The sequence below is a fragment of the Mobula birostris genome, chromosome 7, assembly GCF_030028105.1.
Source record: "Mobula birostris isolate sMobBir1 chromosome 7, sMobBir1.hap1, whole genome shotgun sequence".
NCBI classification, from domain to species: Eukaryota; Metazoa; Chordata; class Chondrichthyes; order Myliobatiformes; family Myliobatidae; genus Mobula; species Mobula birostris.
Window position 1 is genome coordinate 43,423,549 of NC_092376.1, and position 15,243 is coordinate 43,438,791.

General features: G+C 40.9%; 1 protein-coding gene across 4 annotated transcripts in view; it reads right to left on the reverse strand.

Annotated features, from left to right (window-relative positions):
- Nucleotides 1-200: 200 nt before the first annotated feature.
- nup58 (nucleoporin 58) overlaps nucleotides 201-15,243 on the reverse strand; it is a 70,245-nt gene continuing 55,202 nt past the window's right edge. For all 4 annotated transcript variants that reach the window (XM_072263020.1, XM_072263017.1, XM_072263018.1 and 1 more), the window contains one exon: nucleotides 201-1,006. In XM_072263020.1, the coding sequence (XP_072119121.1) occupies nucleotides 831-1,006 (176 nt within the window). In that variant the 3' untranslated portion in view covers nucleotides 201-830. The remainder of the gene's footprint in view (nucleotides 1,007-15,243) is intronic.

A 15,243-nucleotide genomic window follows, 5' to 3' on the forward strand; every position in this document is an offset into this window, starting at 1 on the left:
TTCTCCAAAACTGGAAAATGTACTGTAGTTTTGACACACAAATAACCCAAATTTATTTTTCCTTAAAAAGAAAATAGTACATAGCCAATTTCCACAAGTCCATTGTTATGTTACTATAGTCAGGGAGTGGTACCAGCATCCAAATCATAGAAGTAGGTTTTTATAGAAATATACAGCACAACAAAACTTGCAGAAGTTGCTTTATTTTAACAAAATTAACAATTTCCCCCCAAATACAAGACTTCACAACAATTTTCAAATACGTTGTCACATATGTGACCATTTAACTACAGTTTTGGAACAAACATACATAAATAACTTGGAAGTCACAAAGAAAATTATTTTGAAAACAAAACTGGCCTTGAAAAGTTACAGAAAAGTGAATACCAAATTAAGTCTGCACGAAGCAGCTCCTCATGCACATGGTGAAATTCAGGACATCAATGACATTCACTTGCAATCTCATCCAACTCAACATATCTCACTTCCTCCCTTACTAATAAAGGCATACAATTGGAGTATCCTTTAACATTACAAAAATAGACATTATATATTAAAGGAAAGTCACCACTACCAAAGCTCTCACCCAAAGTACCTTGATAACTCAAACTTACTTTCAAAAATATAATCTTCACTGTGAAAACTCATTGATATCAGATTCCTTCTGGAAAATGAGGAATTTCTGATTAAAGCTCACCTGGTCAAATATAAACATTCTATTTGTTGGTAGTTTTCTATCTACAGCTATTAAAAAAAACATATTTGGGACACAGAACCATGAGTCATGCCTATTTTAAGAAATATGTGCCCCTGTCCAAACTGATAATTCTCTATCTTTTGCCTCGTTTGTTGCCAGCTGGTGGTTTCTTCAATTGAAGTAGCTGTCCCCCAGGATTACTGCTAAGGCCTGATGTTGAAGGATTGGATGCACCAAAGGTCAGGCCAGCAGACGCTGTGATCCCAGGATTATTGAAGTTAAATCCAGATGTGGTTGAGCTGCCAAAGCCTTGCACATGAAAAAAACCAAAAATAACTCATGAACTTTCTTCTATCCATTCTGTTTTTTCAAAATGCAGTCATTTGTTAAGTAGCAAAAGCAAATCACTGTGTTGAATGGACTCTTGGTTTAGGACTACAAATTAGTGAGACTCTTTTAACAAGAAGAAAGACATATATTTTCTTTCTACATTCAATGCACAGAATATAAGAATTAATTATAAGAACATAAGAACACTACAGAGTTTAAATCTCTAAAATGGCATTTTTGAACTGCAAACAGTTCAAATTGTGCACACATAAATTGTGTAGTTTTCAAAACAATATCATATAGCTTTAAATGATCCAATCTTGTCCAGTTTAATTATATGAATCAAATATTTTTAGCAGAAGATCGCAAACTGGATATGTCCCAACACGGTAAATTTAGAACCAAAACTCAAGATTGAATTTCCAATCATTTATTTACAAATAAAAGCTGAGGAATTTAAATGCATTTATCCTTTTTTTTTCAAATCCACCCAAAATATAAATAGGTTAAATATATGTATTAAAATGGTAAGAAAACAAATATTTTGTACCATTTCAAGCATTATATTTCAAAAGTAATATTTAACTATGCAATTAAATGTTCTGTTTCATCAGGTTATGTATGAATATAATTAATGGATGGCACTGGTACTGCAAAATAATATTTTCAAGTACTATGATGATAATGCTTGGGAAGAGAGCTAACTAACAGACAATCAAATTGCACACTATTCTAGGAATCATTATATCAATTTACAAAAATAAATATCAAAATATACACAATGGCAGTTTCCTAAATAAAAATAATTGTATTTTAAAAAATGAAAATTAAAACCAGCAAATAATCAGTGACATTTCTGTAAAAGAGATGGCTCACAAGACATTTAGTAGGATTTAGCCATGACACTGAGGTTGAAGTATTTGATGCATTTGAGTTGTGTATCATTCTTACAAAACAAGCATACCTGCATGTTAATTTTCACATTTCATTGCTCATGCTGTTCATGCAAGCCTCCTCAAAATGAGACCAATAAGTACAACAGGTAGTAAGAAATAAAATTATGCAAAAAACATCCTAATTAAAATCAAAACATTAGTAGTATCTAGTCAGCTTCAGATAAACTGTATCCATTAACAAAGAGAGCTAAGCCACAAAGATCTGATAGGATCGCTTTACAGATGCCAAAGATGCTGCTGCATCTTCCCAGAATATTAAACGTATCCTGCCCCCCTCAGATCACCACCTTCTCAATCCAACTGTTTATTCAGATCAGACATCCCAAATTTGCGCACTGGGATAATGCTATTACTATATCTACATGAAAGGACAGCATAGTGGATGCAACATCCACACATTGAGGAGGTGACAACTAGCTAAGGTTCCCTCCACAGAATACTTGAATCTGTGAATCTCAGAATCAAAAGAGATTGCTGGGTGTTTCACATGTTAATAAAAGCCACATGGACTAAAGTCCACAGAAATGAAGAGACGATGAAATCATAAGAGATAGGAGCAGAATTAGTCAATTCAGCTGATTGAATCTGCTCCACCATTTCATCATAGTGGATATCCCTCAACCCCAATCTCCTGCCTTCTCCCCATAACCTTTGACACCCTGACTAATGGAGAACCTATCAAACTCCACGTTAAATATACTCAATGACTTCCATGGCAAAGAATTCAACAGATTCACCACCTCTTGGCTAAAGAAATTCCACCTCATCTCTGTTCTAAATCCAAATCACTCTATTTTGAGATTGTGCCCTCTAGTCCTAGACTCACCCACTATAGGAAACATGCTCTCCACATCCATTCTATCTAGGCCTTTCAATATTTGATAGTTTTCAATGAGATTTTCACTATTTCTTCTAAATTCCAGCGAGTACAGGCCCAGGGCCTTCAAACACTCCTCGTGCATTAATCCTTGCATTCCAGAATAATTTTCGTGAACCTCCTCTGACCCTCTCTAATGACAACACGTCTTTTCTTAGATAAGGGGCCCAAAACTGCTCACAATCCTCCAAGTGCGGTCTGACCAATGTATTATAAACCCTCAACATTACATCCTTGCTCTTATATTAGAGTGCTCTTGAAATGAATGCTAACATTGCATTTGCCTTCCTTACCATTGACTCAATCTGCAAGTTAACCTTTTGGGAATCCTGCACAAGGACTCCCAAGTCCCTTTGCAGCTCTAATTTTTGAATTTTCTCCCTATTTGGAAAATAGTCTATGCCTTTATTTCTTCTACCAAAGTGTATGACCATACACTTCCCTACACTATATTCCATATGCTGCTTATTTGCCCATTCTCTGAAACTCCCTGCTGTAATACTAGCTGCCCCTCCACCTATCTTTGTATATTCTGCTAATTTAGCCACAAAGTCACCAGTTACATCATCCAAATCATTGACATATAATGTGAAAAGAAGAGGTCCCAATACTGACCCTGTGGAACACTACTCATCACTGCAACACGCCAGAAAAGGACCCCTTTATTCCCACTCTTCAAAGTTCAAAATTCGAAGTTCAAAGTAAATTTATTATCAAAGTACATGTGTGCCAGCATATACAACCTGGAGATTTCTTTACTTACAGGCATACTCAATAAATCCAAGAACCATAACAGAATCAAATAAAGATCACACCCAACAGCGCAGACAAACAACTAATGTAGAAAAGACAAAAACTGTGCAAATATAAGAGTACTTCAAGCTTTAAGTTACGTTGCTAGGTGTTCTTAGGCTGGCCTCTCTTCTGCTTTCCCCTGAGGATTTCACGTTAGCGCTTGCCTGGTGACGTTGGTACATGGTGTGTCCTATCCATCTCCATCTTCTTTCCCTTAATTCTTCTGCTGCTAGCTGGTATGTTCTCTGCCATAGATTGGTGTTGCTGATGACTTCTGGCCAGCGGGTCTGGCAGATTTTCTCAGACTGCTATTAATATAGGGCTGCAATTTCCTAATTATAATCTTTGTTCTCCTCCAAGTCTCTGCCCCATACAGAAGAACTGACTTCACAATGGAGTTGAACAGCCTCATCTTAGTGCCCTGTGACAGCTCCCTGGAAGGCCAGATGCTCTTGAAATGGATGAAGGTTACCCTAACTTTGCCGATCCTTGACATCCAGATCGGTTCCACCCTGTCTGTCAGTGACACTGCTAGGTAATATTAATAATAATAATAAGTACTTTATTGATCCAGAGTCGGAAATTATTTTGTTTTGGCAGCATTTAAAAACACACCTAGCAATAATAATAAATACAATACCATTAACTAATAAAGTACAGAATAATAATATACACAATAACAATTTACCAATGTGCAATAATGTACGAAATAATAAAAGAGACAATTGTATTATAATGTGTGTTCTCCTGACACACAGAGATGAAGTGTTGTATATGCTTATTGCATTTGGTAAGAAGGATTTTCTGTGACGATTCTTGTGACAAAGGAGCTGAATGAGTCTGTTCGAAAGGATGCTCCCGCTGCTTATGCAATAGGTCATGGAGAAGATGTGCCAGATTGTCCATAATGGATAACAGTTTGTTTAGTGGCCTCCTCTCCACCACTAACTCAAAAGAGTCTGGGTTGTAGCCAAGGATGGATGCAACCTTTTTGATGAGTTTAGTTAGGTTTTTTTTTTGCATCACCAGCACCGATGCTGTTCCCCAAGTATAAAGCTGCAAAGAAGACTGCACTTGCTACAACAGACTGGTAAAAGATCTCCAACATCCTGCATCTTGGTAGGTGAAGACTTCTATCTCCTCAAGTGGACGTCCCTTGAGAATGACTGGGTCAATACAGGTTGAGTTGCTCTTGAAGTCTTTAGTTTTCTCATTGTGGATGGTAAGGCCCACTTGTGATGCTGTAGTTGCCAGGTGTGTTGCCTTTTCTTGCATCTGCCTGTGGATATGGAACAGGACAGATATATCAGCACAAAATCCTGGGTGTCCAGATGTTTCCATTGGGTTTGACTGGCTCCCATTTCTTTTCTGTGCTGTAGTTATCTTGATGATCCAGTCTATGACCAGAAAGAACAGGAAAGGGGACATCAGGCACCCTTGTCTGACTCCTTTCTTCACCTTAAAATTGCTGGTGAGCTGCCCATCATAGTTGACGCTGTAGGACCTTCTCTTGTATGAATTCTTGATCTGACTATCTTGCTTGGTACTCCATAGTGCCACAGGGATTCTCTACCGAGTCTCTGTGTACACTACCAAAAGCTTTTTCATAATTGATGAAGGTGATGTATAGAGATGAATTCCACTCAAATGATTGCTCAACTATAATGTGCAGTGTGGCTATTTTGTCAGTTACATGATCTGTTCTTGCAGAAGCCTCCTTGTTCATCTCTTAATTTAGCATCAACATCCTTCATTATAAGACCACCACAGAAAACATCCCATCCAGACGCATCACAGTTTTGTATGGTAATTACTCTGCCCAAGACCATAAGGAGTTGCAAAGTGTTGAGCACACAGCTCAATCTATCCCAAATCAAGCCTCCCTTCCATGGATTCTGTCCACTCTTCCCCAACTCAGGAAAGCAGCCAACATAATTCAAAGACTCCCCCAACCCCTTTTATCGAATAGAAGATACAAAAGTTTGAAAGCACGCAGCACCACATCTGTATGAGTAGCCTCCAACTTGAGAGCATGAATGATTCCTCTAACTTCCAATAATTTTCCTCCTTCCTCTTCCCTCTTCTTCCATTCCCGCTCTTGGTCCCCTCTTACCACTTCTCCTCACTTGCCTATCAACGGTGCCCATCCTCCTTCCCTTTCTCCCATGATCCACACTCCTCTCCTATCAGATTTCTTCTTTTCCATCCATCACCGCCCAGCTTATTACTTCATCTCCCCAACCCAACCCACCTAGCTTCACTTATCACCTACTAACATGTCCTCCTTTCTCTCACACACCCCTACCTTCTTATTCTGGCCTCTTCTCCTCCCCCACCTCATTTCCAGTTCTGATGAAGGGTCTCGGCCCAAAATGTTGACTGTTTATTCCTTTCCATAGATTCTACCTGATCCGCTGAGATCCTCCATCATTTTGTGTGTGTTGCCACCATGCTCAAGTAAATCTTCTATTCCATTATGATAAGACTCTTGAACAGACCTCTTGGATGGTAGAATGAGAGATCAGGAACTCATTTTTACCTTGTCATGGCCCTTGCACCTTATTTGTCTACCTGCACTACAGGTTCTTTGTAACAGGAACGATGACACTATATTCTGCATTCTATTATTGCCTTTCCACCACCCAGCAGTATTAATGGTTCAGAATTATCTGAATGGATAGTATGTAAAACAAAGTTTACCCAGTGTCTCTTGGTACAATAAAGCAAATAGGAATTATGAATGCAAATTCAATTTCCTTCAATTGGTCTTAAAATCTGTTTTTTGAATATGATTAACATTTGCCAAATAAACAAAACATTTTTAACATGCAGGGATACTCCTGTTGTGCTGCAGTACTTCTAAAACCACCTGATTTAACTCAAGTTGAGCATCTACAATGCTTTGCTTCTATATGGGGGGAAAAAGCTGGTCATAAATAAGAATTTATTGAATTTCATAAGGGGCCCTAATGTTAAAACTGTCATAAATAGTTCCGTTTCCTAAATTCTAAGGGTGTAATCTTACGGCTCTCATGAAACTAAGGTTTAATTTTGTGCCAATAGGCAAAGTGTCTAGGAAAACGTTTTCCATTAAAAAGTGTATGATCTTAACCACAAACACAATGTCAAATATTGTGTTCCCACCCCATAAAAAAGTACTGTTTTAACAATAAGTTATATTCACTGAGATATGGCTCTTAAAGCCTGAAGCACTCCAATGAATGGTCCACATAGAACACAAATGTTTCCACAGCATGTTCTGCACCTCAAAAGAGACATCTCTAGTGCCAGAAATTATGCTGTACACTTAATAACATCTGACAAATAGTGAAAGTGAAAGTGAAATCAAAATTATCTAATAAATGGAGCTAATTTGACAAATATATCTGAAAAATAATGTATTTTTTTTTAGCCTAAAGGTATGTGGCTAAAATGTTCCTTGGGTACGTGATCAAGAATAATGTGCAGAATAAAGGAAATAAAACATGAAAATTGCTGAATAATATATGAAACCCAAACAGGTGCTAATGCATAAAATTCTATAGATGAAAACAATAGACAATAGGTGTAGGAGTAAGCCATTCAGCCCTTTGAGCCAGCACCACCATTCACTGTGATCATGACTGATCATCCACAATCAGTACCCTTTTCCTGCCTTCTCCCCATATCCCTTCACTCCTCTATCTTTAAGAGCTCTATCTAACTCTTTTTTGAAAGAATCCAGAGAATTGGCCTCCACTGCCTTCTGAGGCAGAGCATTCCACAGAACCACAACCCTCTGTGTGAAAAAGTTTTTCCTCAACTCCATTCTAAATTGTCTACCCCTTACTCTTAAACTATGGCCTCTGGTTCTGGACTCCCCCAACATCGGGAACATGTTTCCTGCCTCTAGCGTGTCCAATTCCTTAATAATCTTGTATGTTTCAATCAGATCTCCTCTCATCCTTCTAAATTCCAGTGTATACAACCCCAGTCGCTCCAATCTTCCAAGATATGACAGTCCCGCCATCCCGGGAATTAACTTCGTGAATCTACGCTGCACTCCCTCAATAGCTAGAATGTCCTTCCTCAAATTTGGAGACCAAAACTGTACATAGTATTACAGGTGTGGTCTCACCAGAGCCCTGTACAACTGCAGGAGGACCTCTTTGCTCCTATACTCAATTCCCCTTGTTATGAAGGCCAGCATGCCATTAGCTTTCTTCACTGCCTGCTGTACCTACATGCTTACTTTCAGTGACTGATGAACAAGGACACCTAGATCTCGTTGTACTCCCCTTTTCCTAACTTGACACCATTCAGATAGTAATCTACATTCCTTTTCTTGTCACCAAAGTGGATAACCTCACATTTATCTACATTAAACTGCATCTGCTATGCATCTGCCCACTCACCCAACCCGTCCAAGTCACCCTGCATTCGCATAACATCCTCCTCACATTTCACACTGCCACCCAGCTTTGTGTCATCTGCAAATGTGCTAAAGTTACTTTTAATCCCTTCATCTAAATCATTAATGTATATTGTAAATAGCTGCGGTCCCAGCACCGAGCCTTGCGGTACCCCACTAGTCACTGTCTGCCATTCGGAAAAGGACTCATTAATCCCTACTCTTTGTTTCCTGTCTGCCAGTCAATTTTCTATCCATATCAGTACCCTACCCCCAAAACCATTTGCTCTAATCTTGCACACTAACCTCCTATGTGGGACTTATCAAAGACTTTCTGAAGGTCCAGGTACACTACATCCACTGGCTTTCCCATGTCCATTTTCATAGTTACATTCTCAAAAAATTCCAGAAGATTAGTCAAGCATGATTTCCCCTTCGTAAATCCATGCTGACTCAGACCTGTCCTGCCACTGCTATCCAAATATGCCGCTATTACATCTTTTATAATTGATTCCAGCATCTTCCCCACCACTAACTGGTCTATAATTGCCTGTTTTCTCTCTCCCTCCTTTCTTAAAAAGTGGGATAACATTAGCTACCCTCCAATCCACAGGAACTGATCCTGAATCTATAGAACATTGGAAAATTATTACCAATGCGTCCACGATTTCTAGAGCCACCTCCTTAAGTACCCTGAGATGCAGACCATCAGGCACTGGGGATTTATCAGCCTTCAGTCTCATCAGTTTACCCAACACCATTTTGTGCCTGATGCAAATTTCCTTCAGTTCCTCTGTTACCCTAGGTCCTCTGGCCACTATTACATCTGGGAGATTGTTTACGTCTTCCCTAGTGAAGACATATCCAAAGTACCTGTTCAGCTTGTCTGCCATTTCCTTGTTCCTCATAGTAATTTCACCCGTTTCTGTCTTCAAGGGCCCAACTTTGGTCTTAACTAATTTTTTCCTCTTCACATACCAAAAGAAGCTTTTACTATTCTCCTTTATATTTTTGGCTGACTTACCTTCGTACCTCATCTTTCTCCCCGTATTGTCTTTTTAGTTATCTTCTGTTGCTCCTTAAAAGTCTCCCAATCCTCTGGCTTCCCACTCATCCTTGCTATGTTATACTTTTATTTTTATACTGTCCTTGACCTCCCTTGTCATCCACGGTCGCCCCTTACTCCCCTTACAGAAAAAAGGTCTGGTGAAGTAATAAGAAAAAGTGAATCTGGTAAAATATAAAGGGCCACAGATCACTCATATAAACATCAACATAAAGCAGTACACAATTTTCTTATGTGTTCTCTTTATCTCCCCCTCTTACTCTTCCTTCGACACCACTAGCATCACACGTATTTATAATTAGCACTTAATGCACTATTTTTCACTACTTTTCTTGGCTTTTATTGGAGCTACCAAGTAATTTTATCCTAAAAATACACAGAAATTTTAACGGTTCTTGATTCTTCATTGTCTAACAGCTTTAATTTAGTTCTCATTAATTAGAAGCAGCCATAATGATGATTTTGTGTCAAGATAAGCTTTTTTTTGTAAATTATTTCCCATCTTAAATGGGAGCATACAAGAAGAAGGCAAATAGTTAAAAATGGAATTTAAGGAATTACCACCATTTGTATTTTGAATAGTTGGTAGCTGAGTTATAGAAGAGCAACATAGGTACTTCTAACATTTGACAACTTCATTGTTTCAACATTTGTCATTTGATTCAGACTTGTACAAGTGGTGATTAATAAGTTCGTGGCCTAAGGTATAAGGAGCCAATTTTAGAAAACCTAGCACATTTATTTTCCCAGCAACACACATCAAAGTTGCTGGTGAACGCAGCAGGCCAGGCAGCATCTGTAGGAAGAGGTGCAGTCGACGTTTCAGGCCGAGACCCTTCGTCAGGACTAACTGAAGGAAGAGTGAGTAAGGGATTTGAAAGTTGGAGGGGGAGGGGGAGATCCAAAATGATAGGAGAAGACAGGAGGGGGAGGGATAGAGCCAAGAGCTGGACAGGTGATAGGCAAAAGGGGATACGAGAGGATCATGGGACAGGAGGTCCGGGAAGAAAGACAAGGGGGGAGGGGGACCCAAAGGATGGGCAAGAGGTATATTCAGAGGGACAGAGGGAGAAAAAGGAGAGTGAGAGAAAGAATGTGTGCATAAAAATAAGTAACAGATGGGGTACGAGGGGGAGGTGGGGCCTTAGCGGAAGTTAGAGAAGTCGATGTTCATGCCATCAGGTTGGAGGCTACCCAGACAGAATATAAGGTGTTGTTCCTCCAATCTGAGTGTGGCTTCATCTTTACAGTAGAGGAGGCCGTGGATAGACATGTCAGAATGGGAATGGGATGTGGAATTAAAATGTGTGGCCACTGGGAGATCCTGCTTTTTCTGGCAGACAGAGCGTAGATGTTCAGCAAAGCGGTCTCCCAGTCTGCATCGGGTCTCGCCAATATATAAAAGGCCACATCAGGAGCACCGGACGCAGTATATCACCCCAGTCGACTCACAGGTGAAGTGTTGCCTCACCTGGAAGGACTGTTTGGGGCCCTGAATGGTGGTAAGGGCATGTGTAGCACTTGTTCCGCTTACACAGATAAGTGCCAGGAGGGAGATCAGTGGGGAGGGATGGGGGGGACGAATGGACACGGGAGTTGCGTAGGGAGCGATCCCTGCGGAATGCGGGGGGGGGGGAGGGAAAGATGTGCTTAGTGGTGGGATCCCGTTGGAGGTGGCGGAAGTTACGGAGAATAATATGTTGGACCCGGAGGCTGGTGGGGTGGTAGGTGAGGACCAGGGGAACCCTATTCCTAGTGGGGTGGCAGGAGGATGGAGTGAGAGCAGATGTACGTGAAATGGGGGAGATGCATTTAAGAGCAGAGTTGATAGTGGAGGAAGGGAAGCCCCTTTCTTTAAAGAAGGAAGACATCTCCCTCATCCTAGAATGAAAAGCCTCATCCTGAGAGCAGATGCAGCGGAGACGGAGGAATTGCGAGAAGGGGATGGCGTTTTTGCAAGAGACAGGGTGAGAAGAGGAATAGTCCAGATAGCTGTGAGAGTCAGTAGGCTTATAGTAGACATCAGTGGATAAGCTGTCTCCAGAGACAGAGACAGAAAGATCTAGAAAGGGGAGGGAGGTGTCGGAAATGGACCAGGTAAACTTGAGGGCAGGGTGAAAGTTGGAGGCAAAGTTAATGAAGTCAACAAGTTCTGCACGCGTGCAGGAAGCAGCGCCAATGCAGTCGTCGATGTAGCGAAGGAAAAGTGGGGGACAGATACCAGAATAGGCACGGAACATAGATTGTTCCACAAACCCAACAAAAAGGCAGGCATAGCTAGGACCCATACGGATGCCCATAGCTACACCTTTAGTTTGGAGGAAGTGGGAGGAGCCAAAGGAGAAATTATTAAGAGTAAGGACTAATTCCGCTAGACGGAGCAGAGTGGTGGTAGAGGGGAACTGATTAGGTCTGGAATCCAAAAAGAAGCGTAGAGCTTTGAGACCTTCCTGATGGGGGATGGAAGTATATAAGGACTGGACATCCATGGTGAAAATAAAGCGGTGGGGGCCAGGGAACTTAAAATCATTGAAAAGTTTAAGAGCGTGAGAAGTGTCACGAACAGAGGTCGGAAGGGATTGCACAAGGAGTGATAAAACCGTGTCGAGGTATGCAGAAACGAGTTCGGTGGGGCAGGAGCAAGCTGAGACAATAGGTCGGCCAGGCCAGGCCAGGCAGGTTTGTGGATCTTGGGTCGGAGGTAGAAACGGGAAGTGCGGGGTGTGGGAACTATAAGGTTGGTAGCAGTGGATGGGAGAGCCCCTGAGCGGATAAAGTCGGTGATGGTGTGGGAGACAATGGCCTGGTGCTCCTTAGTGGGGTCACGATCGAGGGGTAAATAAGAGGAGGTATCTGTGTAAGTGGAACAAGTGCTACACATGCCCTTACACTTCCTCCCTTACCACTATTCATGGCCCCAAAAAGTCCTTCCAGGTGAGGCAACACTTCACCTGTGAGTCGGCTGGGGTGATATACTGCGTCTGGTGCTCCCGATGTGGCCTTTTATATATTGGCGAGACCTGACGCAGACTGGGAGACCGCTTTGCTGAACATCTACACTCTGTCTGCCAGAGAAAGCAGGATCTCCCAGTGGCCACACATTTTAATTCCACGTCCCATTCCCATTCTGACATGTCTATCCACGGCCTCCTCTACTGTAAAGATGAAGCCACACTCAGGTTGGAGGAACAATACCTCATATTCCGTCTGGGTAGCCTCCAACCTGATGGCATGAACATCGACTTCTCTAACTTCCACTAAGGCCCCACCTCCCCCTCGTACCCCATCTGTTACTTATTTTTCTACCTCTTCCTACAGATGCTGCCTGGCCTGCTGCATTCACCAGCAACTTTGATGTGTTGCTTGAATTTCCAGCACCTGCAGAATTCCTGTTGTTTACATTTATTTTCCCTACATTTACACACTTAGTCCAGCGGTCGTGGAGCATACGGATGCCTTCTTTGTAGAAGTTGGCGTCTTGGACCTCCAGAAGTGGTTCACAGCAGGGGTGATTGATAAGTTTGTGGCCTAAAGTAGAAGGAGATGAGGAGAAACTTCAAACTTTCTGCATTTTCACTCAAAGAGTAGAACTGCATGTGACGAGAGCTGTATAACTCATCTCCTTCTACCTTAGGCCACCAACTTATCAATCACCCCTGCTGTGGACCACTTCTACAAAGAAGGGATCCATATGTTCCATGACCACTGGACTAAGTGTGTACATGTAGGAAAGGCCTATGTTGAAAAATAAATGTGCTAGGTTTCCTAAAATTGACTCCTTCTACCTTGGGCCACGAACTTATCAATCACCCCTCGTATTATGAGATGAAAATAAACTTAAAAATAACCTCAGGATAATGATTACATTCCAGGTAACTCTCTAATACAAAGTAAGTAAGGGTTTTTTACATTCTTAATTAAGTGGAATTACTGATGAGAGGAAGGGGGAGGGGAGGGAGAGAGGCATATATACTGTATACACAAATTTAAACACACACACATATATATACACAAACATTATTTACCTAAACCCAGAATATTCATGCTTAGATTGCCAAAAGCCATTGCTTAACCACTGTTCAACAATACATAAAACAAGGAAGAAATTCAAGGAGGCTTCAGGGTAGTCATGCTGGTTTAGCAAATGTAAGTTGCCATTGGTCTTTTGGTTAAGGTGTTGGAGTTCTTATCACTCCTCCTCCCCCTCTTAATAACATCTTGAAAGATGTTCCAAGTTTAAAAAAAGGCAGAAAATGCACGAAATCCGTGGATTCTTAAACAGTGAGTACCGAGTGATAATAATAACAATAAATTTTTAAAAAGCAGAAAAGACAAGCTACATTGGAAAGATAGACACATTTGATCATGCAACAGATATCGGGTTATGTATACTGAATAAATTGAGCAGTACTTTGAAGTAAATAGAATAGCCAATGAGAAATAAGCGCCAGCTTTGCTGCGTGTAATCGGTGAAAGAGCATACAGTGTGCTTACAAGCTTGACTGCTCCAAACAGATCAGCCGAAATGAGCTTTGCTAAACCATTGTTGATTGCAGAATTTTTCAGGTTCCATAAGCAGAATGATTTTGTGCCAAGATAAGCTTTTTTTTTTGTAAATTATTTCCCATAAGCAGAATCAAAAAGAAGGGGAGTCCATTTCAGTGTATGTTGCTGAACTGAATAGATTGTCTGACCACTGTCAGTTCAGTAATAGGCTTGAAGATGCACTAAGTGATTGTTAAGATAAGAAAGCATTAAAAAACAGCTCCTAACTGAAGCACAACTCACATTTAAAAGACCAGTTTAAATTGCTGTATCAATGGAAACAACAGAGATGCAATTGAGTTGCAGTCAGGAATGAGTGAGCATGAACAAAAATTGCAACCTCCAAACAGAAACCTGCCTGGCCAATCAAATTGTGTTACCCTTACGGAGGGGGCTCACATGCACTGGACCAAAGGAGGTTTAAAGCAGAAACTTGCAGAAAATGCAACAAAGTAGGACACATACAAAAAGCATGTTCAGCAGACTGCACAGGGAAGAGAAAAAAAGAAAAAGTTGCAGTTTCAAAAACTTCTGGTTTAAGATGCTGCTACTGAACATATGCAACAGCTCACTGGTAGTTCAAAAGGCAAGAAAATAGACTAAAACACTACTAACACCTAATATGAAGTCAATTGTGACTGGGGTGCAAGGTTGGAACACCCAGAGTGCCAAGCGATTTGGAGAAATCGAGAGTAGCTTCGGGCTGGGTGGCAAGATCTGGGCCCGGAGCAAGTTGTTGGCCAGCATGGTCTAGGCCCAGTGTATTTCGTCGCAGTGGTGCCTGGGTCCTAGTGCAAGGTACTATACGCTATTTTGACAATTTAAATGCTGACCATATATACTGGAAAGACAGGGTGTCAGAATTTTGTTCACTCTTCTCTCCATGAGGCTATGAAGACTGCCCTGGCTGCTATGCTCTGCTAATATGATGACTAATACCGAGGCTTTGGGCCTACTCTGGGTTTCAGATTTAAGGACTCATTTTGGTTTGGAATGGTTGTTGTTTTTATTGTTTGCATGATTTGTTGTTTATTTTCCCCATTTCCCTTGCACGTCGGGTGTTGGTCTTTATTTTTTTTAATTGGGCTCTTTGGATTTCTTGCCTTGTGGCTACCTGTAAGTAAACAAATCACGGATGTATAATTTATACATTCTTTGATAATAACGGTACTTTGAAACTTTGAAAAAGAGCACTAATCTGCATGCTGTTGATGAAAATTCTGATAATGATGAGAGTGACACAGAACTCGGTAACCTTGAGAGTTACAATGTGAAAACTAACTAGAAACAAGTAATACGGCTCAGACAGAAATGACAGCGTTACGTACCCCGTAACTGGGTTGCCAAACCAGCAGAAATGGACCACTAGTTGGAGTCTGGATTACTAGAAACTAATAAAGTTTTATTAAAGAAATAAGTAACACAGTACTCTAATCGTAAGGATATAAATGCAACAGGTTAGCAATGATAAAACACACATGTACACAGAACTAGGGTAATAGGAATCAATCAAGCTCTATTGCAGTCTAGGGGTAAAAGTCTCAAGTGACGCAGAGTTCAGTTCAGCTTAGTACAGTTCGCTGTTGT